We start from the raw sequence: 25,506 nt of genomic DNA, 5'->3' as shown, positions 1-25,506 counted from the left end.
TGTGTTCCTGTGTGGCCTATCGCAAAGCTTGACTGCTCATCTGCCAGTCGGTTATTACTGTTCTTGGCTCTTTAATCTGGTAGTAAAAATGGGATATATTTTCCCAGATAGTGCTGTTTTCTGGAGCAACAACAAATAGCCAAAAGAGCCCACCAGAAAGACTTTATTGCAAGAGGAAAGAGAGTCCCCAAAACACATAATGCCAGGGCAGGGGTAGGAATGGTTTTAAGTTCATGTTTAAAAACAATCACTTTAAATAAGAACTATACATATTGATGTCAAACCGTCTCTTTATCGGAGCTGCTTTGTCGGGTTTTCTTTCATCCAGATTATCGAATTTTGCTATTGGCCATCTACCTAGGCCGGCTACACGAAGCACGGCTGCGAAGTGACTTTTATGAGCTCTGAGAATTTTCCGTTATGAGCTGTTCCTTAACGGCAGGCCCCAAAGCGTCAATTAAAGAAGAACCGCGGCAGCTTATGCGCCCGACTTCTCTAAAGACTAGAACCATATCGGAATCTGACATCGCGCTTTTTCTAGCATTTTGATGCTCATAGCACAACCCCGTCGACCGTTATCCACTTAAATCCGTGAGCCAAGACTGCAGGACACTAGTAGCAGCCCTCTCCTTTTTGCCTCTATAATTACGAGGGTGGCAGTCTGAAATAATTTTCCCTTGTTTGGTTAGACAGGTCCCATTGCTTTCCTTGTTGGACATAACAGTATATGCGCCCTGAAGAAGGTGGCACCCAAAAAAAGGGTTTTTTCACCGAAACGCGTGTCAGCGCTTTGAAGTAGTCCACTCCTTTGATATCTTTGAACCATGTACCTTGAAACAATAATGAAACATGTTGAGAAGTCCCTTTTTTTAAACAATACTGACTTTGACTGGAGTGACTTTGAGGTCCTTACCAGTACAGACAGATCAATAATTGTTAAAAATGTTCAAAATGTGTAATATTTACAGTATTGTTTAGTACTATGAATCCGCCGTTTTTGAACATTTATAGGCACTGTTGAGGGACTCAGGTGCATATCAAGCTGGTTTTTGTATACATGTGATAAATGCATCTGTGGTTCCGTGTGATTATGGTTGGAGTATGAAGGTGGCTGAGTGTTTGTGAATGGATCTTTGTGCGATGGGATCGGATTGTATTTATTAATGCATTGATTTTTTGAAAATCAAACAAGGAATCACACAATGAATACACCTTCTTAAATGTTTCTATTCTTTTGTTAATGGTCCAGCCAGAGTATCCGACTTAATATATGACATTTTGCATATTTTTAAAAGAAACAGTTAGAGTTTCTCTTGTTAATATTGGTCAAAATTACGCATGTCAAAGAAATGCACTTTTGAATTATGCAGACTTTATAATATTTTACGTGATGTTTGCTTTATAATTTACATGGAAACATTTTCTGGGCTCTGCTCCTGCATGGGCTGTAAGAGGCAGGCCAGACCCTTGGCTTGGATCCCCCTGTTAATGTGTTGGCACGCCCACCTTTGCACACAAGTGTACCCATTACCACAGCCTTTCCTGACCTCTGACCCAGCACACTGTACACAGAGCCCCATTGCCACACAATGCATACATCACAGAGACCCTGAGGGACTAGGGAAGAGCGCACTGTGGATTATAGGTCAGTGCGGAAATACAGGGACAATAATTTATTAATAATGACAATTCACAGGGCTGCCTGTTTACTGGGAGACTCCATCTGTCACCAGAGAACAATCCTAATGGGAGCGCTGAACAGACTGCAGGGGCACAGGGGCCCTTTAAAACAGAAATGAACACCCAAATAACCGGGCCCCTCGCAAGAGACTTATCCCCAAACAGAGCGTTTTATCATTTAAAAGCGTCTCTGCGTGCGCTCCTTGTCACCTTGTTATCACTGCAGAAGGGGGTGAGAGGGAAGGATGAGGGGCTGAAGCTCCCTGCAACTCTCACACCAGCCTCAGCTCCTCTCCTCCCCAGTAGGAGGTGCGAGGGAAGGATGAGAGGCTGAAGCTCCCTGCAGCTCTCACACCAGCCTCAGCTCCGCTCCTCCGCTGAGCCAGAAGTACGGGAAGAGCCTCTGTGTGAAGGGGGCCTGCAGGAAGGAGAAGAGAAGCTCCATGGAGTCAGCATTGTACAGGGACAGCCGCCCCCCCTCGTAGTCCAGATACACCCCCAGCTTTAGGAGCGTCTCACGAGGAGGCAGATAGGTCGGAGGGGAGGTGAGAGCCCTGTACTGACCCTGCGACCACTGCAGAGCCCAGACTCCCCTCTCAGGTGACCATGTGAAGTATTCCTTCCTGTTCACAGACTCTGCTGCGACCCCCACATTCCACCCTCCCTCCTCCTGCAGCAGCTGCACCTCCCAGTAATGTCTGCCAGAGGTGAACCCCTCGCTCCCCAGCACACAGGGGTAGAGGGTGAATCTCTTGGGGGTGTCCGGCAGGCGCTGTGCTGTGTCCGTCTCTCTCACTCGTCTCCCCCCCTCAGACAGGAGGAGCTGTCGATGAGCCGTGTCAGGATCCAGAGTCACCCTCACTGCAGAGAAGAGATTCAGAATTATAGATTTATTGACACAAATAAGGACTGTAATTATTACTTCTGTTTTACATATGATTAATTTACACCACATCTGGAAAGAGCACGCTGTGCTAGAGAGCGCAGCACTAGACTGCTCACTACACTAAAGAGTGCATTCATCTGGAACACACACTACACCAAACAATACACTGCTCTACATAGAAAGGACTTTATACTACACTGCACCAAACTACCACGCATGATGCATACTACACTACCCTACATATGAACCAAACTACACTACACCACCCATGATGCATACTACACTACACAACACTACCACTTATGACGCATACTACACTGCACCACAGATGACCCAAACTATACTACACCACACATAAACCACAATACACTACACCAAAGTGCCATACATGAGATATACTAAACTATGCATCAAACTTATAAGTATCCCACTTAGTACGTCAGGTGTGATCAATATATATATATATATATATATATATATATATATATATATATATATATATATATATATATATCATAAAAGCCTTTTCTGACTTTTTGTGTGGAATTATACATACTGATACAGATATCACCCCCTGCATGCATCCCCCAGTGCATGCCTTTACATTTTTGCTTAGAGATTTCTCATTTTCGCCATCACTCCTACGTTCATGGAGTATTACTGTCAAGCATTTGTTGCAACATTCTTTTTACTTTGTACATTTACAACAGCCTCCTTCACCACAAGAAGGGGAGTTTTTATTTTTTTCACATATGCTATGCATTAAACTTATCACCTTAGTGCTCATAAGGTATCACGGACTACTACGGTAGTATAGATTCATCTCGCCATACGTCACCTGGCACGCTCTACGTGCTGATCCTGTGACAATCGCCTTCTGACAGCCGGAAACTGATACGGCTGATAAAACCACGCGTCCCCCGGCATCGCACTGTCACAAGCCGGGAGAAGCGGAACGGAATAGGCAAAAAGCCGGAATAGGACCCTTGAGGAAAAGTCTTGCTTTTCCCCAAAAAGGAGCTAAACACAGCACCCAAGCCACCCCGGAAACCTGCGATAGAAAGACCAATGGTTACGCTAAACCTTTGCTTCCCCTCTTTTCCTATATCAACCTGGCGCTAACTACAGAGTGTAACTACAAGGCGACCCCCTCCCGCGACACAAATTACCCTACAATTATGGGTGAGTGAATGAATGCTTTTTATGTTTAATTATAAGGATGAACATTAACTTTTTAATGAGACGACGTGACTTGTATGAACAAGCATTAGAAATGCAATAGGTCTCGCATTTCTTTGAGTTAGAGCTATTGGTGTTGTAAATGGCAATGCCTTTGACACTTGTGTTATGGTGTGGATGTATGTGGTTTGAGTGAAATTATGTGGGTGGGATTGGAATTGTTAGTTGTGTAATTGTGTGGCATGGAATTGCGTGGAGTGGATTTGTGTAGTGTAAATATGGGGTATGGTGTGCAGTGGAATTATGTGTATATTAAGTAATGAAGATGACTGTGGTGTAGATAAAAGTTGTGTAGAGTATAGTGGCATAGAGTGGCGCTGCATATTTTACAGTGGAGTAGAGTGGTGTAGATTGTAAAAGAGTGGCGTAGTATGAAGTGTAGTGGCATATAGTAGATTGTTTTAAAGTAGAGTGGAGTGGTAAAGAGTAGAGTGGATTGGCGTAGAATACAGTGCCATGGAGTGCAGTTTTGCAGAGTAGAATAGGTGTCCCCAGTACTTCAGTATTCACTGGCCTTTGTCCTTATATACAAACATGCACAGACAATAGAGGGTAACGCATGTACACACTACTAACACTACTTCATGCACACACGACAGGAGCGCCTACATGCATACATGAAAGGAGATGCAGACATGCAGATATGAGGGGATGTGTCCTAGGAATGCAAATGTCTGCCTTTTGGTTCTGGAACCTCCGGTTTGAACCCCAGCCTCAGTGCTAGACTCAAAATCTATGGTTGTTGGCAAATCACTTAATCTTCCTGTACCTAAAATGTGTTCCAATGTATTTGTGTCATCCACACTTGATGTACGCTATCTTGTACATCATCTCCAGACCCTTCACATAATGGTATTTATAGAGTGCTCTGTTTCTTCACTGCTAGGTTTGCGCTATATAAGTACCTACACATGCATACATATGATTTAGGCTTCTACAACCACATGTGGCAGAGGTTATAACATGCATAGAGCAATGAGGCTGGCTGCTACGTGGGTACATAACTGAAGTAACATATATAGAAGGCTGATGCTTCTGATTGCAATCATGACTCCCAATGCTAAATGCATACATGAGTGAGGCTGTTACATGCATACCCAATGTACCGCAATTATATCTGGACCTACTATGTGCACACATGACTTACACTGCTATGTGCATATATGACTCAAGCTGCTATGTGTACTCCTAACTCAAGCTGCTTAAAGAACACATGACGGAGGCTGCTACATAGACAGAGGACTGGGTGAGGCCGAACAGAGGGTGCTACATTCATGCAGCATTGAGGCTGATTTATAAATCAATCATAATCAGTGGAATCTTGTACATCCTAGACTTGGCACCAAAACCTCTTCACACACTGAAGGTAGGTGTGAGCCTCGAGGCCAAAGAGGCGGGTCTGAAAGGGCTGGACTGGTCGGTGGGCTGGTCACAGGTAAGTGGGGGCTGGGCCTAGCCTGTTTACTACTGCAAATAATGTAATAATACGGTCTGATGGTTGGTTTATCAGACCCAAATACTGAGTGTCTCAGGTCCATCCCTGCCTAGTTCAAGTTCAAGTTCAGGAATTTGTATAGAGCACTACTCACCCAGGGGGTTCAAGGCGCTTGTGGGAGGGGGTGCATTATTTATCGAATAGCCAGGTTTTAAGTTCCTTTCTGAAGGAAATGTGGTTCTGTGTGAGGCGGAGGTGAGTGGGGAGAGAGTTCCAGGTCTTGGCCACCAGGTAGGAGTAGGATCTACCTCCCATGGTGGATCTGTGGATGCGCGGAACTGCGGCGAGCGCTTGGTTGGAGGATCTTAGTTGGCGGGTGGGTGTGTAGAAGGACAGTCGTGTGTTGAGGCATTCGGGTCCTAGATTGTGGAGGGCCTTGTGAGCGTGGGTGAGGAGACGGAACGTTATTCTCTTGTTGACGGGAAGCCAATGGAGGTCTTTCAGGTGGCCGGTAATGTGAGCTTGGCGAGGGATGTCCAATATGAGTCTGGCTGATGCATTTTGGATGCGTTGGCGTTTTTTCTGTAATTTGGCTGTGGTTCCGGCGTAGAGGGTGTTTCCATAGTCCAGTCGGCTAGTGACCAGTGTGTGGGTGACCGTCTTTCTTGTTTCGGTGGGGATCCAACGGAAGATTTTTTTGAGCATACGGAGTACGTTGAAGCAAGAGGATGAGACGGCGTTAACTTGTCTGGTCATCGAGAGGGAGGAGTCTAGGATGAACCCTAGGTTACGAGCGTGGTCTGTCGGTATGGGTGCTGTGCCCAGGGCCGATGGCCACCATGAGTCATCCCAGGCAGAGGGGGAAGATCCTAGGATGAGAACTTCCGTTTTGTCTGAGTTTTTAGGCGGCTGTTTTTCATCTATTCGGCTACTTCTTTCATGCCTTCATGAAGATTGGTTTTGGCGGTGTTAGGGTCTTTGGTGAGGGAAAGGATCAGCTGGGTGTCGTCAGCGTAGGAGATGATGTTGAGGTTGTGTTGTCGCGCGATGGATGCGAGGGGACTCATGTAAACGTTGAAGAGGGTGGGACTGAGTGATGATCCTTGTGGTACTCCGCAGATGACTTCGGTGGCCTCTGATTTGAATGGGGGGAGTCGGACTCTCTGGGTTCTCCCGGCTAGGAACGAGATGATCCAGTCCAAGGCTTTTCCTTGTATTCCGACATTGCTGAGGCGTTGTATGAGGGTGCTATGACAGACTGTGTCGAAGGCTGCGGAGAGGTTGAGTAGGATGAGGGCAACTGTTTCTCCGTTGTCCAGTAGCGTTCGGATGTCGTCTGTCGCTGCAATGAGGGCGGTTTCGGTGCTATGTTTGGCTCGAAAGCCGGACTGTGAAGAGTCGAGGGAGTTGTTGGATTCAAGGAAGGCGGCGAGCTGGCTATTGACGGCTTTCTCAATGACTTTGGCAGGGAATGGGAGGAGGGAAATGGGGCGGTAGTTCTTAAGTTCAGAGGGGTCTGCTGTGGGTTTCTTCAGGAGGGCACTGAGTTCGGCGTGTTTCCAGCTTTCTGGGAAGGTAGCGGAGTTGAAAGAGCAGTTGATGACATCACGGAGATGGGGTGCGATGATGGGAGTCTGCTTTGTTGAAGATGTGGTGGGGACAGGGGTCGGTTGGCGAACCTGAATGGATGGAGTTCATTAGGCGGATGGTGTCTTCAGTGGTGATTGGGTTCCAGGCGCTAAGGTTGTTAGAGAGCGGTTCGGGTTTGGAAGTGGGTGGAGTGGGCTGTTCTTTGGAAATGTTCTTAAAGCTGTTATGTATGTTGGCGATTTTGTTGTAGAAGAAAGAGGATAACGAGTCGCAGAGGTCTTGGGAGGGAGTAATGTCGTTTGAGGCTGCGGTGGGGTTGGTAAATTCTTTGACGATGTTGAAAAGTTCCTTGCTGTTAAGGGCGTTGTTGTCGAGTCGATCCTTGAATGCTGATTTCTTGGTGGATTGGATCAAGTGGTGGTGTTTGCGGGTGGCTGCCTTGAGGGTGGTCAGGTTGTCAGTGGTTGGGTTTTTTCTCCATGTTTTTTCGAGAGTACGGCATAGTTTCTTGGAATTCTTAAGGTCATCGTTGAACCAGGGGGCCTTTTTGCTACCTTGTTTGATCTGGTGGTTTTTCATGGGTGCTAATTCGTCAATGCTGTGAGTGATCCATTGTTTGAGTTTGGTGGCAGCTTCGTTTGGGTCCGATGAGAGGGCGGGAGGGTTTTGGTTGAGCGATGTGAGGAGTTGGTCGGTGGTGATTTTGTTCCAGTTTCTTCGAGCAATAGGTTGTGGGGCGTTGAGAGTCGTGGTAGTTTTGTAGCTGAAGTGAACACAGCTGTGGTCCGCCCAATGGAGAGCTGTGGTATGATCGAAGGAGATGTGTTTGCTGGAGGTGAAGATAGGGTCGAGCGTGTGTCCGGCTAAGTGGGTGGGGGTGTCAACAAGTTGTTTGAGTCCGAGATTGGCCAGGTTGTCCAGAAGGGTGGTGGTGTTGTAGTCGTTTTTCTTTTCTAGGTGGAAGTTGAAGTCTCCCAGTAGAATGTAGTTCTCGGAGGGGAGGGCATGTGGGCTGATGAAGTCAGTGATGTCTTCGCTGAATTGTTTACGGTTTCCTGGTGGTCTGTAGATGAGGGTGCCTCTAAGTGTGGTCCTGGGGTCGGTGTGGATCTGGAAGTGGAGGTGTTCGGCGGTTGTGTGTCTTGAGTGTGTTTGAATATGGGGTGTCCCGTAATTTGGGTCTTGTCTCAACTCACCTGCAGATCAGTGCTGCCCCCTGCCTGTAACAGGAACTTCTTGCAGCAGCTTTGAACGCAATAATAACTTAAAAAGTATTAATGTGGAGTTATTTGCAGTGTTTAAATTAGGAGAAATTCTGGAAATATCTGTATTACTAATGAGGAGAAAAGGGACGAAAGGGTTGTGAGAACTAAAAGAAGGTGGGGGTTGTGCAACATATTTAATAGGTTATTGGGGCTTTGTAATGGGCAGCACTCACATCATTCATCAAGTAGCCATCTTATATACATTTCATACATTTCATACAGGTACGAAAACAGATTTGCTCGACAACTTGTGTGTTCCTAATAAAATTAACAGAAAATCTATAGTTTATTCATTTTTAAAACATGAAAAAGGAAACTACGTTGATTATGAATTACGTTAAAGCATAAACACTTAAAGCCTCATAAATACTGTAAAATTAGTTTGCTTAATTTCTTTACTAGTGGATATTCACTAATGATATATTTTCCTTTGTTAAAACCAAATTATTTAACATAAAATCATTTGCAATCAAACTATGAAAAGGTTTCGCAAACTATTTACCTCACTTTTGCAACAGTGAAAAACACATTTGTGCAATATGGAATAGAGTAAGCGCTAAGAATTTCTGTATTTCACCAAAAGACAGCTGTGCAAACGAGCACTTGCGCTGTTTGTTGTGCACCGGTGCCCAGTGAATGTCGAAAAGGCCCCAGGACGCTCACTGTGTTGGAGGAGCTGTGTTTAGGGCAACAGACCTGGAACCTGCAGTGCTGGCCCGTCACTTACCTGATTGTACGTTTCTGTTTCTTTTGTTTCTTGGGTCAGTCCTCCCCAGTTGTGGGTCATTGCCAATTTGCCAGGATGTTAAACAAGCCCTTGTCATTAGTCGCATTGACAATGCCAATGCTTATGGCCGCCAATGACCCCTCACTGTCCAGACTTCAGCTGGTGCAAAGCGATGCTGCACGCTAGGTAAGTAACCGCCCGGCTCCTACTCTGAGAACCGGACATTGGCTTCGGTCAGGAAATGCCCTGTTTTTAAGGTCTGATGCCTCAAGTCTTTGATGGGCAGAGCCCCCACGTGCATAGAGAATAAATGACGTCATTGCTGCTCTTCCAGAACTCTTCGGTCTAGCCATAAAGCGTGACTGACCGTTCCCCCCTCCTCCGCTCTTCCAGAGTCGGAGGTAGATCTCACTCTTCACCGCCCCTTGGCTTGGAATCAACTTACGTCCCATCTCCGCAGTTGTCCAGATTTTGTTTAGTTTAAAAAACTCTTGAAGGCAGAAGGCCTGGTTATTTTAGTTGTGGTTGTGCTATGTTGCCTAAGCGCCCAGATACACCAGCCGATATGAGTCATTGCGCTATATCAAGTGAAAATAACAAAACATATTATTTAATTTTCCAAGCAGTGAGTGACCCCCCTGAGAAGGCTTTGCGAACCTAAAGGGGTCCCCGGACCCAAAGATAAGAACACGGTCAGACTTTCATTGTGTTTCTATTTGCAGATATCAGGGTGTTGTACCGAGTATGTTGCGGGTATTAACGCACAGGCACTGTGTAAGGCTTCCGCCGGGGCTGTGCTGGCGAGGGATTTGCAGTCTGGTTGAAAGCAGACCGTTGTAGGGTTAATAGTTACCGTAACAAGCACTTTACAATTCATAACACCCTTTTATAGCGCTTTCTCACGCCAGACACAGACAACAGGCGCTAGCTCTGTGCAAATCAACGAAACTGCTTTCAGCGACATTGGAATGATGAAACGTGTCCAGCCCCTCTGATAAACACGTGTGCCCTGCGAGTTCTGTGCAACAGGTGGTAACCCACTAAACTGTAAGAACAGGAAGTCGAGTTCAGTTTGGCAGCTGCCACCTTTCAAATGTGGCTTGTTTGCATGCTTCTGCTAATGCTTACTAACACCTCCGACCCTTTGCATCACGAAGGCTCGCCCTAAAAATGTCAAGTTGACCCGCTCTTCTGCTTCAAGGCCTTTTACTTGCACCTCAGATGCACAGCATATGATTATACATTCTTAAGTCAACACTAGTTGTATTAAACCGGGCCTATAATGCATGCAGCACTAAAACACATAACAGAGTCCTGACACAAACAACACTGCAGTCTTTTAGTTAAGTGTCCAATGGCCATCTTTAATTAGCTGGTCATTAACACCTTATCCCTTAATTCTAGGTGGCCGAATTTCTTTGGCTGGTAAAACGTCCCAGGTGAAATACCGTTATTGAATGTTTACAGTAATACCACTGACAATTCCAAGCTAGTTTTCCAGGTTAGAATAGAAGTACTGTGCTGTTTCATTCTAACTGACTGGTAAAATCACACATTTTCCTTTTTATGACATGCTTTGCCTGCTGAACTTTCTTCCGGTAATACCGAAGGAATTTGGATGGGGTACCGTGCCCCCACACCAAATCCCCTCCCCCGGAATGTAAACACCGCTGATTAAAATGTGCCCTTTTTTATGGTACCTTGCTGCATGCTGGGCCGCTATAGGAACATCCTTATATCTCACTCTCATGTCTCACCCTTGTTTCCATATTGTCTCCCAATCGTCTCTCTCATCCATATTGATCTGAATCCAAAACCCCTGGCACACAGAGAATGGGAAATTCAGAAAGGAATGAAAACTCGGAGTTGGAATGAAAGGATACGTTTTGAGGCCAGGTGTTACAGGACTGAAGTTTTTGCTTTCTTCAACATATAGGACAGTGGAAAGGTCTTCTTCTGAAGAGATTACACATTTAAACAAGGTAAACCTAAATTGGCATGTAAAGCACCACCCTAAGGCTAGAACGGAGGAAGCTAGAACGCCACAAACAAACAGTCTCAGACCCACACGTTAAGCAAGTATTGACAATGTCAAACGTTCAGGCTTTTGCTTTGTAAAAATATTTTAATGAATTTCAACAAGAGACACAGATTAGACAGCACATGTCACCACCGAGCAAGCTTCCCTGTACAAGCAGCAGAAATTAACAAGAACTAGCTAAAAAAAATGCTTGTTTGATTCAGTTGCTCGCCGTGAAATGGATACAAAAAAAACATGCTTGCCTGGATTAACTAGCTGCTTGCGCACAGACCTACAAACATTGAGAGCTCAGAGACGACCGAGGTCAACAGACACAATTAGGCAAAAGACAATCATTAAAGACCAAAACACACTGAATGACACCACTGAGAATTCCACAAGGGTTGAAAAGCAAACAAGAACATGTTATTTAAAATAAAAAAAAGTAAGAAAGGAGGGATTTATGATAAATGCTATACTGACCGTGGATGTTCTTGTCTCCTTTGCTGGAAGTCTGTGGTAGGATCCAGGGTAGATTTGGGGCAAAGAGGTTGTCGTTGGCCTGCTTCTTTCCAAAGAGCCGGGTCAGGGTGCCTGAATTGGAGTGTGTTTTCTTCATGGCGTCGGGTGCTGGGCCGGACCTGGGGTGCTCCGGGCCTGCTGCTCTAGCAGGGCATGCTGCGGTATGGGCGCACGGCAGCGGTGGCTCTATACTGACGGGCGCAGGTGAAACGCGTTGGGCTGGCCCACCGGGGGGAGGAGAGCAGGGAACACCCAGCCCTCTTACAGCAAGACAAACTCGTACAGGTAGGACGGACGCGCCTCTCTCTCTCTCTCCCAGGGATCTACCCTGCCCTTCCCGAGGACGAAACTGCCCTCCTCCCGGTTAGAGCTGTCAAGAGGAGCTGCTGTCCTGTCTGCTGCCAGAGAGTGGACTTTGGAAGGGTGACGCACCAGGGAACACCTCCGTGAAAATATTTCACAGGGTCCGATGCACTGCCCTGCAAATTCTGGCCGCAAAGAGCGACCAAAATGTCCGTATGGAGAGGGCACCGACAAGGGAGCTGCTGTGCTGTGTTGTTCCACAGATTACCGGAGGGTAAATGTACTAAAAGCGATGTCAAAATGGCGTGTGGACTGGGGTTCCGTTATACAAATCCTCCGCTTTTCACCACGAAAGCCCTGGTGTAAAGGACAGATTGTCCCAATGAATCCAGAACAACGGTTTCTTCAAAAGGATAGGTTTAATCCATAAAGGTTTCCAACACAGGAGGAGCGCCTCATCAGCCAGGAGTCCAAGTAGTAACTGAAGACCCACAACGGACACCTGGCTTCTGAAGGCTCCCCACATTCAAAAGAATACATGTGTACATTCCCCAGCATGCGACCTACATTCTCAGCATGCGACCCCCGCATGCAATAGCACAAGGAAAGAGCACGAGTACATTACACTACATCACCTTCCCCCTTATACAAAAACACAGAGAAAAAGAGATAAAATAAAATATAAAAAAAATTAAAAGGCAACAAATTCATTAAATGTCACAGGAGGTTTTCTGATACGACCACTGCGACTAAAAGATGGGACCGCAGGGATAACTGTAGGACCTTGAACAGGAGAGGAAACATTTGAGGAAGAAAGGGGAGGAGGATCCAAACCAACATTTGGTTGTAACCAATGCGACCAATCACATCCCTCCTGAGTATATAAATTTTTCCTCTTAGAAATCAGGGCCGCTTGGTCCACAGTCAACTTTGCCAATTGTCTCACATTCCACCAGCCTTTGTCCCCCAAGAAAACAGCATTCTTGCTGACTTTAACAATTTGAACAGGACTTGAAAACATAGACAAACCTTTAGCAACTTTATAGGGTTTTTTGATCATGACCCAATCCCCCACAAACATTTGTACGTCTCTCACACCCTTAACTCGGTCAAAATTCTCTTTCATCACCGCCTGCTTTTGTTTGACCGTAAAGTCAATGTCATCCCTAGATGAAGAAAATTGATTGCCCTCCACCTTACTTAACCAAGCAGGAAACAACGGAGAATGTAGTTTCCTTCCCCGCAACAATTGAAAAGGAGACACTTGAGTCGTACAATGAGGAGAGACATTATAATTCCAAATTTTCTTTTCCAAAAACTTAAAAACATCCACACCAGAGGCTAGAGCTGTTTGAATTCCTTCCTTCAAAACCTTATTGCCGCGTTCCACCAGTCCATTGGAAGAGGGAGAATAAAGAGCCACTTTCAGTTGTTTCACATCATGGGCTTTCAAAAACTTACACATTTTGTCCGAGACGAAGTGGGTCCCATTGTCAGTCACCAAGACTCGAGGAGCTCCCTCCAATAGAAACAACCTTTCCAAAAAAGAAATAGTATTACCTGAATCCGAAGCCTCTACAAATCTATAATACATCCACTTCGAGAAGTAATCAATTGCTAAAATAAGTTATCTTTTCCCTTCAGGAAGTACCTTATACGGGCCAGAGAAATCTAAAGCAACCTTCTCCCAAGCAACCCCCGGGAGTTGAGAAGGTTGTAACGGAGACCGATGAGTCTTCCAATGTTTATCAGACAATAAACATTCCTCACAATTGTCAACAGTTGCTCTTACTTGGGAATCAATACCCGGCCACCAATAATGAGCTTTGATTCTCATACAAGTTTTAGTCACCCCTAGGTGACCCTCATGAGCTAACTTGACAATAGTGTTTCTTAAACCACTGGGAGGAACGAACTTATCACCTCTCAATAAAACCCCATCTTTGACTGAAAGTTCTTCCGCCACCTGGGCAAAATTCCTTAAATCCCCAGTTAGATTTCTAGCCTCCGGCCAAACATTAGCAGAAAACTCCAAAGCTTGAGACAAAATGCCATCCATCTCACTGGCTTCCTTCCAATCTTTCTCAGACACAACCGAATTCCATTCCTCAACAGCGTCCACCACAGACACACACTCTACATCCTCCTCCACCATGTCATCCTCATCGTCTCTGTCCATCAACATCCTGGACAAGCAATCTGCTCTGAAGTTTTTACCCCCAGCAATGTGCCTTAATTCGAAGTTGAATTCCTGAAGTTTAGAGACCAGTCTAGTCAGCCTAGGAGAAAGACTATTAGTACCAGAAACTTTGCTAAATATAAATGAAAGGGGTTTATGATCAGATAAAATCACAAACTTGCGGCCCCAGATATGCATTTTAAACTTTTGAGACGCCCACACACAGGCCAACGCCTCCCTCTCAATCGTGCTGTAGTGTTTTTCAAAATCTTTCAAAGATCTGGAGGCAAAGGCCACAGTGTGTTCTTTACCCTCCACCTGTTGACATAACACAGCTCCAAGGCCTTTCATACTTGCATCCACTGCAATAATGCACATGGAATCGTCCCTGAATGCCTGAAGGGAACGTGCAGAAACAATCAAATCCTTGACTTGAGCAAAAGTCTCATCTAAATCTTTGGTCCAAACAAACCTCTGACCTTTTTTAAGGAGCAAACGCAGGGGCTCCACCACCTGAGCATAACCTTCCACGAACCTGGCGTAGTACTCTGCCAGTCCCAAAAATGAACGCAGAGCATCTTTATCATTTGGAGGCTTAGCATCCATCAGAGCCCTAACCACAGAAAACTTAGGTCTAATACCAGATTCAGAAATTGAATGACCCAAGTACTCCAATTCGGACACACCAAACTTGCATTTGTCTTCTCTGACAGTCATTCCTTTACTTCCCAGAATGGACAATACTTTTCTCAACAAGATATTATGTTCATCCATCGTCTTTGCAAAAATCAAAATGTCGTCCAAATATGCTTGTACCCCCACCAGATCCCCAAACAAAGAGTCCATTAATCTTTGAAAAACGCTGGCAGCTGAAGCTAGCCCAATTGGAAGCCTCAGAAATTTAAAAGCTCCGAATGGTGTAACAAAGGTGGTTAACTCTTGTGAATCCTTAGACAAGGGGATCTGATGGTAAGCGGACTTTAAGTCCAACAATGAAAACCATTTGGCCCCACCTAGATTTGCTAACAGCTCTTGAATTTTAGGAAGGGGGTGGCAGTCAATCTTAATGTTTTTATTGAGACCCCTGAGATCCGCACATAGCCTGATCTCATTATTTTTCTTGCGTGCTACGACGATGGGCGCATCCCATTGGGAAGATTCTGAAGGTTCTATAATTTTGTCTTTACATAAATCCTCCAGCATTTTTTTAAGTTCTGTTCTGACACTTAGGGGAACAGGGCGAACCTTATGAAAAACTGGGGATGCCCCCGGAATAAGTCTAATCCTGTGCTCCGCCCCTTTTACTAGACCGATTTTGTTACTAAACACATTTTTAAACTCATTTAAAAGATCAGTTCTATCAATTTTCGCATCTTCTACAAAACAGATAGGGAACCCCCGCACCTTAATTGGATTCTCATCTCCAGGGACAAGGTATAACCCCATCTTAGCGAGGTCCTTCCAACCTACAATATCCTTTCCCTTAATTGCTACATAAATTTTTGTAACAATGGATCTACCTAGGACTTGAAGGTTTGCTAAGAAAAAGCCTAACATGTCAATATCTTTCTCCCCGAAAGCTTTCGGGTTGATATCAGATTGATTTAATTTCATACCATTCCCCCATTTGTCAACAAATGTAGAATCCCTGAGGATAGTAATGGGAGCACCAGAATCCGCCATTACTTGTAGTTTAATATTGTCAATCAGAGCCTCGCAGAACGGCCCTTTAATAGGTTCCGAATCCTCACTTTCTACCATTAACATCAAATTGTCAAAGTTGTCACAACATTCATCCACATCAACGTAGTTGACCTTAATAGATTTCTTTTGAAACCTGCAAACCTTTTGGAAGTGTCCTACTTTTTTACACAAAACGCAGCGCTTATTAACAGCAGGGCACCCCTTGAAGTTTCCAATGTGAAATTTAGACCCACATCTGAAACAAAAACTTTGTTTGTTTAGATTAACATTTGTTTTACTTTGCCATTTCTCCTTATTTTCTTTACCAGAAACAGCATATAGACCTTCCTCCGACATTTCATCCGAAACAAAATTTACTTTAGAGGAAGTATCTACTGACATCGCTTTCGTAGAAATTATTGATCTTTCAATGCTAAGACTAAGATCAATAACTTCAGATAACGATGGATTCTTACAACTGAGGATCCTTTCTTTAACTTTGGATGAAACACAATTGAATACGAATTGGTCACGAATATAGTTATCAAGCAAAGGACCAAAATCACAAGTAATCGCTAACACTCTTAATGCGGAAATATATTCATCAATTTTTTCATCCTCCTTTTGTTTTCTCTTATAGAATTTGTGCCTCTCCAACATAATATTAGGGGATTCTTCAAACTGCTTTTTTAATCTAGCGATAGCCTCAACATAAACATTCCACTCATTATCCCCAGAATGAGCAGCCGGAGGTGGAATAGGTACGAGACTTTTAAAAATGCGTTGAGCGGCAAGACCCAAACTACCAAACAGGAGAGCAAACTTTCTAGGAGGAGAATAGTCAGCCGCATCAATCGCCATAATGTGGTTTGCAAACAAGCCAAACCATTCAGACCACAACAAAGCAGGTTTTCCAGGTTTTTCCAGAAAAGGAGGAGGTTGAGTGACTTCCCTGACAGAAGACATGTCAAAGAGAAGGACAATAAGCACCAATTAAATAAAGTAATAAAAATGAAATACTGTTAAGACGAAATAATACCTTCTAAACAAACAACTGCGAATAAACGACGAAATCCAAGTGAATTGTCCCTCTGAAAGAAAAACTTTATGTTAGAAGGAACAAGGAATTAACTTGAAACACAGGCGTGTGAATCGCCGAAAACTAATCACACGCAGTTGAATAATGAAGCTGTGAAGTGAAAAACTTCACCAAAATGGCAGCTGAACGTAATGTCTAACGTAGGATGTCAGACGCACTCCCAGAATCCCCAGCGGCACTTCTGACGAGAAGAACCAGAAAGACGCGCTGCGACGAGCAGCGCAACCAGGAGTTCCAAGTTCCAGAAGCCCAGCACTAAAGGTTCGAGCAAGGAAGAGTCACCAGGAGATCGAAGTTCCAGACGTACGTCCAGCAATGAAGGTTCCAGCGGAATGGCAGGCAAGAACGTTCACGTTCAGGGTTCCACGGAAAATCCGGTAAGCGCGCAATTTAAAATGAGGAAGCGCTCGGCACCAAAAAATAAAGGTGAAGACTCAAAGTCACAGAGTCGAACCAGTAACCATCCGATCCACAAACTATAGGCAGTTGCAGTCAGGTCGCTTGCGAGCACAAGCAGTTTCAGACAGCTGCAACGAGTCTCGGATGAACTGGAAGTGTCGAGAAATAAATTAGAATTTCACCAAAAATCCGCTCCTCACACAGGTGAAAATCCCGACATTAATGTACATAGTGTGCCAAAATCCAGAAGTATAGCCACGAAGAGCCAAAATCCAGAGGTATAGCCACGAAGATTCCCAAACGCCAAAATTTATGAAATGTAAAAATTTCTTTGCGTGGGTTGGTGAAGGAAACACTCCCGATCGTCGCCAATATGTAAAGGACAGATTGTCCCAATGAATCCAGAACAACGGTTTCTTCAAAAGGATAGGTTTAATCCATAAAGGTTTCCAACACAGGAGGAGCGCCTCATCAGCCAGGAGTCCAAGTAGTAACTGAAGACCCACAACGGACACCTGGCTTCTGAAGGCTCCCCACATTCAAAAGAATACATGTGTACATTCCCCAGCATGCGACCTACATTCTCAGCATGCGACCCCCGCATGCAATAGCACAAGGAAAGAGCACGAGTACATTACACTACACCTGGTAACATGAGTTAAGGTAAGCCGATGCTTTAAAAATCCTGCTCGGCACAATGAGCAAAACAATACAACAGTAGAGGATGTATAGCTTACTCCTGCGGTGATGTGTGGTCCCTCAAGTGCACCTTTATGGTCAGCCTGTGATGTGCTGCTGTAGGTTAGCACGTGTGCCTCGTGCTGGTTCACTAGTGCTGCAGCCGTGTGTCAGTACATCAGTGCAGGGCTGAGCAGATCAAATCTAAAAACACACAGCTACTGGCTTCCGGGCAGTTTGTTGCAGAGTTTAAACACACACAGGTATCTGTTGACTCTAAGAACCCGTCCTTCCGAGGCAGAAGGCGCGCAGCAGGCAGTGATGTCTGCTGTCCCTGAGAGCAGCGATCAGGCGTCAGCGATGAAACTCCCAAGCAGCAGACAGGTGACGCACTGACTCCTGTCGGTTCACTTCGCTCGCCTTACCTTTCCCCTAACCACACGCTCTCTGTAACTACAGCAACTGCCCGGGCCACATTCTTAGCTGCTATCGCGGCCTTCCACAACGAGGCATTAACAAACGCAGGTGGACACTTCATTAAGAACCAGCACAGATTGTGGGACAGGGACAAGGCTTTCAGCAGCCCAAGCGCCTCTCTGAACAGTCCCACAACTCCCTTCTTCAGCCGCTCATAATTATTAATGAGGCTGAAAAAAGGCTTGGCATAACATCAGCAAAAAAAAGCGCAGTCATGCATTCACACGAATGTACGGCTACAGACCATGACCCGATGTTGCCCTAAAGTTGATGACGTGCATATTTTTGTTTTTAACTTCGAAGACGACAGACGGCACTTGGAACGGTAAATAAAACAAAAAATAATTTAAACATGTGTGAAAGTGTTTTTATAAAAACCTGCATGGTATATAGCAGCTGTTGGGCGAACAGAATCGCCCTTACCCGTAACTAAGCCTCCGCTGCGGGCTTGGTACGGCGGGGTTCGGCCGGTGTAATGCCTCTCGCAAACGCTGCTGCTGACCCCGGGCCCCCTCGACGCCTGCCTCATGGTGGCAGAGATAGCTGCCCAGAAGCTTTACCCGAGGAGAGGGAGAAGGGCTGCCGTTTGCACAGGCTTTGGGCGGGGACTCCAGCAGCAGACATAGCCCCGGAGGTCCAGTGTGCAGGCACCAAGCGCCGCCCGCAAGCAGCAGAAGTGACACCACTGCCCAGGCGGGTAGGAGCCAACCCAGAGTAACAGAAACGTGGCCCCAGACAGCCCCCCGCGCGCGGTGCCGCACGAGCACCAAGGTCGCGCCCAGCTGCAGGAACCATCACAGGCTGCGCGCAGGACACCTTAAATATCCCGACCTGCCCCGCGCTAGGGAGCACGGCCCTGCGTGCCGCGTCACCGCAGCTCAGCAACAGTTCGGAGACTCATGCATTGAGAGTGATGCGCAATTTGACAGCGTAGAAATACTACAGCAGCGTAGTCCCCCTAAAGGAAAACATAATTAACCAGCAGGACCACAGACCACCGACGAACTGCTGCACGCACCAGCGCGAGACACTGCAAAAACGATCCCGTTCCCCAGGTTCAGGCATGAGTAGTGCACGAGGTGAGAGCGCACGAGACGCCGTTGCCGTGAGCGTGCACACAAGCTGAGGAGGATCGCTGGAGAAGACATGGAGCCTGATGCCGATGCAGAGACTGACCTGCTGCGGAGGGAGAGGGACAGGCGGAAAGAACACGGTGAGGGGGGGGGGGGGGAGTGTGTGTGTGCGCGTGTCTGTGTGCGGTGTGGGGCTTAGTTGTAGGGGGAGGGGTCTGTGTGTCTGTGCGCTCCTGTGTTTTGCAAGCGTGATTGAGAGGCTGACTTGCTGTGAGCGTCCACATAACCAAATCTGCGCGTGCCCCGTTCTGTCTCCCTTCAGAGCTAACTCGGCGACAATAGGTCGAGAGAGCTCGACCTAACAAAAACTTGAGAAACGCTATAAATACGCACTGTATAAATGGTGATAGTTGAACAAACGGGTACACAATAAATTGCACATACATGCGAAATACACGCTTGTAAACCGTATGAACACTAAGGTGATGAGTATGACGCACAGTAGGCATGATAACCATATGAGCACTAAGGTGATAAGTATGATGCATAGCATTCGTGAAAATAAAAAGACACCCTCTCCTTCATGTGTGGTAGTGGGGGTTGTAATGTGTATGTATCATGTATGGTGTAGTGAAGTATGTATCATGTGTGGAAGTGGGGTGTATTGTAGATTAATCCATGTATTGTGTACCACCATACCACACTGTAACATTCCATTCCATACCAAACCATTTTCATGAACATTAACATACAGAGCTAATCAGCACAAGGCTATTTACCTTTATAACTCTTCACCACCAACTCTGGGCACCGAATCTTCACATTATCACACCTGTAATAACAATCATCATCTTTGTATTAAAGAGCAATGACAGCAACAGGAACAAAGGATGAACATCACATAAGTCACGTACTTGTTATAATAATTAGTATTAAGAGCAGCACCTGCGGACTAGAGCTCAGTGTGAGTTACTGTTCATACACAACAGTCGAAGCTCTAACGATATCCAAAAGTACCTTTAATGTCTTATGACAGGATGTGGGTGTTCTATGGCAGATAGCTCAGTGAGACCAGCGTGCTTCACGTGATGCCATGAAGTGCCACAGTGTGGGTCTTCTAGCAGCGGTGGTCAGCTCAGTGAGACCAGTGTGCTTCATGTGATGCCATGGAGTGCCACAGTGGGGGTCTTCTAGGAGCAGCGGCAAGCTCAGTGAGAGGGGGGGCTGACTAACAGGTTACATCTGATCCTGGTGGAGTCTCTAGTATACGTGTACGCACAAGACAACACTGCCACAATCAATCCCTGCCAGTGTGAACCGTGTCACCATTCCTTCACAACCTTGGAAGGATAAGCACACAACCACTGTTACTGCAAACTCCATCCCGGCTGATCAAGAACATTAGAGCTCAACCCCTCTAAAAATATATCCGCAAGTTTACAAAAAGGCTCAGTGAGGTAAGTGCTCACTGCTGGCATCTGTCTGACCTCAAAACAGAATTGTGAATTCCAGCAAGGAAACTCATCCTTTTATCTTTCTCGAGTTGTTATACTGCACGCCATCCAGATGGGTAATGGCAATTGTATTAACAACAATGATGAGTGCTCAAAAGCTGCAGTACTTTGGGAGATCTATGGCCACACTACAGAGGCAGAAAGGCACACAATCACTGCCACTGTAATCACCGCCATCACTGCTCTAGAACCTTGAAGGGATGAGCACACAACCACTAATACTGTAATCGTCATTATCACTGCTCTAGAACCTTGGTGGGATTAGCACACAACCGCTAACACTGTAATCACCATTATCACTGCTCTAGAACATTGGTGGGATTAGCACGCAACCGCTAACACTGTTATCACCATCATCACAGCTCTAGAACCTTGAAGGGATTAGCATGCAACTGCTAACACTGTAATCACCATTATCACTGCTCTAGAACCTTGGTGGGATTAGCACGCAACCGCTAACACTGTTATCACCATCATCACAGCTCTAGAACCTTGGAGGGATTAGCACACAACCGCTAACAGTGTAATCACCATCATCACTGATCTAGAACCTTGAAGGGATTAGCACGCAATACCCACAACTTTAAACCCCTTCATAGCTGCTCTAGACCCTTGGATCAATAAACACACAATCCCTGCCAAGGTAAAACCCGTCTTCCCTGTTCTAGAACCTTTAATGGGATTAGTGCCCCATACTACCTCTGCAGAGAGGAGAGTTCATGTCACTATACACTGCAACCTCGAGGCACTCTTACTGCTTAGGATTCTTCCTTCATCTTTGGCTGAATTTGTCTGTGCCATCCATAAGATCTATCTGTGCATTTCTCCTATGAAGGATCAATAGGATCAGCATGGGCGGGGATCCAAGATGGCGGAGTGAGGATCGGCGCCAGCAGCTCACCCGGAGTCTCTCTCCTTACTCTTCGCAGGGAAACTTGTGAGATGCGATAACCACGCCGAAAGGAAAAGCGGAATAAAAGCAGAAGAGAAGCTGATACTACCGTGAGGGAACAGCGTCGGGAAAAATCAGCGACAGCAACCCTGCATTGATGTTCTACTTCACCGCCACGGCTGAGTTTCTTCGGCAGACGATCTATGGTCTGCTCAATGGTTCTGGGCTCAGCTTATCGGGACTTGCACGCCTGAATCGGCAGGCATCGAATCTCTGGAGGCGAGGAAGAATGTCACCGAAGAATCCTCCCAGAGTTACGAGGAACAGTAAAAACACAGCGGGCTATTCGGCGCCTCCTCCTCCCCCGCCCGTGCAGGTACCGCTAACCCAGCCAAACCTGCCAAACCCGATAACAGTCACAGCAGCAGCGGCGCCAGCGGCTCCTTTAATCTTACAGACCCCGGGCATGTCAGAAAATACTCTACGGGGGGCGCCCGTCCTTGCTGTCTCAACTGCTTCAATCGCCCCAATTGCCCCAACTGCCAACAAGGAAGGAGAGAAAAAGAAAAAAACAAAACTTGCCGCCCTTGCTGAATCCGCGGAGACGACTGAGGTCTCAGACCTGATGGGAGGACAACGACAGGAAAGCGGCAACACCATAAAGCAGGTACAGAAAAAGCCTAATACTCCTTTAATGGAGAGTATGAAAAAGATTGGGCAAACGGGGCAGACATCTGTTAAAACCATTGCTAAAGATAATGTAATGACAAAAGAAAGGGCAGACGGGGGAGATATGATAAATGTATCTCGGACAGCAATGAATGGGGAACTAACTACCTTAAATGGGGTCCAAGACACTGATATGACAATAGCAACAGAAATAGAAACATTAAACAAACCAGGCTTTAACCCGAGTACGGATGTCCAAAATACCTCTGGTGGGGTGAATATCGATATAACAGGCTCAACAACTAACACAGATTTAGGAACTATGGCTATGGCTCCTATAACGGAATCAGCTGATGGCGGGCTAGCGGCAGATTTGGCAACAGAGCTGACGGATTCTACTGAACAATGCTCTTTCGAAGATTGCGATGCAGAAACAGAAGACGAGATAGGGGAGAAGGAGAATAATACCGGTATAGCTACAAAAATAAGAACAAAGAAAGGACGCAAACAAAAAAAACAAATCTAAGGCAAAAAAATGTGTCAAATCTGGCTTACCGATAAATAGACCTATTACCAATAATAGCCAGATCTCGATAAAAGCTCTGCAGGACAAAAGCCCGCTAAGAAGATGGATTGTGGCAAAAGGTCTAGTAAAAAACATGACACAAAGACTATCAGGGGCAAGCCCAACAGAACTATTGTCTAACAAAATTACACAGAGAAATACTAGTGATACTAACAATGGGGAAAACGGTCCCTCAACTACCCCACCTAAATCATTCAATACGCCACCCAGCACGTCATTAGATAATCTTTCTGAACAAATGCCATCATCATCATCAATGCTGCATGAGTCGCACGACTTTACCATAGATACGCCAGTAATAGAGGATAAGACATCTGAATCGCAAATACTTTTCTTGGCTACAACAGATACAACTACTACAACGAATGCTATTCTTCCTACCTCTCTTGTGGATTCCTCTTATGAACTCTCATCTCCTCACAATATTTTGGAGAATAATAGCCATACAACTGTTCCTGAAGAGGAATCAAATTCTAGACTAGAACCAACCAATGCCTCCCCACTGGATATAATACTGCAATTATTAGGCAATCAACGGGCTGAGGCTCAGGAACACTATCTACAGTTGAGAGAAGATAATAATAAGGTACAATTAGCCCTACAAGAACTGACTGGAAAATTTGGAGGAGTCTCACAAGATATTGTGGAACTACAGCAAAGGATAGTCGAACTGGAAGAAGCAAGTGCCAAAACAACATCCTCATCCGACAAACATGAAACACAGCTTGCGACCTTACAACAAAAAGTTGAAGATTTGGAGAACCGACAGAGACGCTCAAATCTAAGACTTTTCGGCATACCGGAGGGGACAGAAGGATCTGATCCGAGGGCCTACTTAGTGGGGCTGTTTCAGAAAGCTTTCCCTGACCTAGCGGATTGGGACTGGGACTCACAAATTCAGAGAGCACACCGTCTTCCTCTAATACAGAGAAACAGAGGGGGCCAATTTCCACGTCCCTTCTTGGTTTTTTTCGGCAATTTCTTACTTCGCCAGGCTATTTGGCAGAGAGCCCGCCCTAACACCCCGGTAATCATTGGTGAGATCTCAATTTTTGTTTGTTCCGATCTCAGTAAGGAAACTATGGACAGACGGTGGCTGCTGCGCAAATTGATAGATCCAATTAAATCCAGGGGCGGCCAAGCCTTTCTTCAAGAACCAGCACGTTTAAAGGTAATAAAAGGGGGTCGTACCTATTTCTTCACGGATATAAAGGAAGCAGAAGCGTACTTAGCTGACATTACTGCTGGCTCAAGCAAGACTAATACTAAAAACTACGAACTAACAAATTGAGACACTGTTCAAAAAAAAAAAAAACACTTTTTATTTTTCTATTAAGAATTTATGTATAAGCAAATCTAGCTTCAATTGTCCAACTCTTCAATTTTCATTTAGGTTATGCGCATCATAATACACTAGACTAATATCAAACTTATTTTCTTTTCATTGGACTTATGGACTGTTTAAGTGAAGAGAGGGTGGGGGGCTCCGGTGCTGACCTGCCAGCCAGCTGCCCATCCAGCGGCAGCAGATGCTGAGGGATGGCTCTCCCCCGGCTGGGGAGAGAGCTAGGGGGGAGGGGGGTGGTGGGAGGGTGTTCTCCGCACTCTGGGGGGTCGAGGGGGGGGAAGATAAAAATAAAGAAAATCGTTTGCAGGCTGAGGGGGTGGACTTAAACAATGATATTGGAATTTCTTTGTACATTAAATGCACTCGCAAAACACAATACATGAGGACAAGTGACTATTATGGACAATATTTTGATCAACATAAGATAAGCTTCAAATGCAAAGTTTCAATTTTGCCTCTTCTCTTTACCTTTCTTTTTTCTTTTTTCCTTTTATTTTAACTGCTTTATAGATGTATGAAATAAAATGCTTAGCCTGGAATGTTGCTGGGCTAAATAGCAAGAACAAACAAATTCTGATAAAAGAAGAACTAAAAGTGCATAATCCTCATGTTGCTCTTCTATCTGAAACACATATCGCAGGGAAGGATAAAAAACTTCTTATTCAATTAGGATACGATGTCATCATCAGCTCAACCTATGGACAATCTGTCAGAGGAGTTGCTATACTTAAGGACAAACGATTTAAGGCTGAGATAATACAAACATCTTGCGACAAAAATGGTAGATGGGCTATTGCTCAGATACATTTTGAGAGCGCTAAATATGTTTTATGCGTGGTCTATGGATGCAATATAGATGATCCTACTATCTTTGATGAATTGAACATCAAACTATTAGATTGGACTGGAGAACCTATTATTATGGGGGATTTTAACTGCATTATGGATTATAGAATAGATACAACTAGATCTGGGGGATATCAAAGAATGCATAAGACCAGGGCTTCTATACTTGACATATGTCGTATACATAATATAAAAGACGTTTGGCGAAGTCTACAAGCAAGCAATCCAGGATATACCTACTACTCTGCACCCCATAAACTATGCTCAAGGCTTGACATGGCATTTATAAGCGACAACCTATTGAAAACAAGCTCTATGATCCTATGCCCACGTATTTCTTCTGACCACAACGCTATATTCTTATCATTTAAAACAATAAACATTGGAACCACGCCT

At 45.3% G+C, this 25,506-nt stretch overlaps 1 protein-coding gene across 1 annotated transcript in view; it reads right to left on the bottom strand.

Annotated features, from left to right (window-relative positions):
* Positions 1-1,208: 1,208 nt before the first annotated feature.
* The window catches only part of LOC147668283 (E3 ubiquitin-protein ligase TRIM39-like), a 325,919-nt gene continuing 301,621 nt past the window's right edge, over positions 1,209-25,506 (bottom strand). The window contains exons 5-6 of the mRNA XM_086948636.1: positions 20,035-20,087; positions 1,209-2,541 (exon numbers count right to left, since the gene is read on the bottom strand). Of these exons, the coding sequence (XP_086804762.1) occupies positions 2,030-2,541; positions 20,035-20,087 (565 nt within the window). The 3' untranslated portion in view covers positions 1,209-2,029. The remainder of the gene's footprint in view (positions 2,542-20,034; positions 20,088-25,506) is intronic.

Source organism: Lissotriton vulgaris, unplaced genomic scaffold, assembly GCF_964263255.1.
Source record: "Lissotriton vulgaris unplaced genomic scaffold, aLisVul1.2 SCAFFOLD_328, whole genome shotgun sequence".
NCBI lineage: Eukaryota > Metazoa > Chordata > Amphibia > Caudata > Salamandridae > Lissotriton > Lissotriton vulgaris.
The sequence above is the reverse complement of the archived record's forward strand: the minus strand, read 5'-3'. Positions and strand labels throughout refer to the sequence as shown.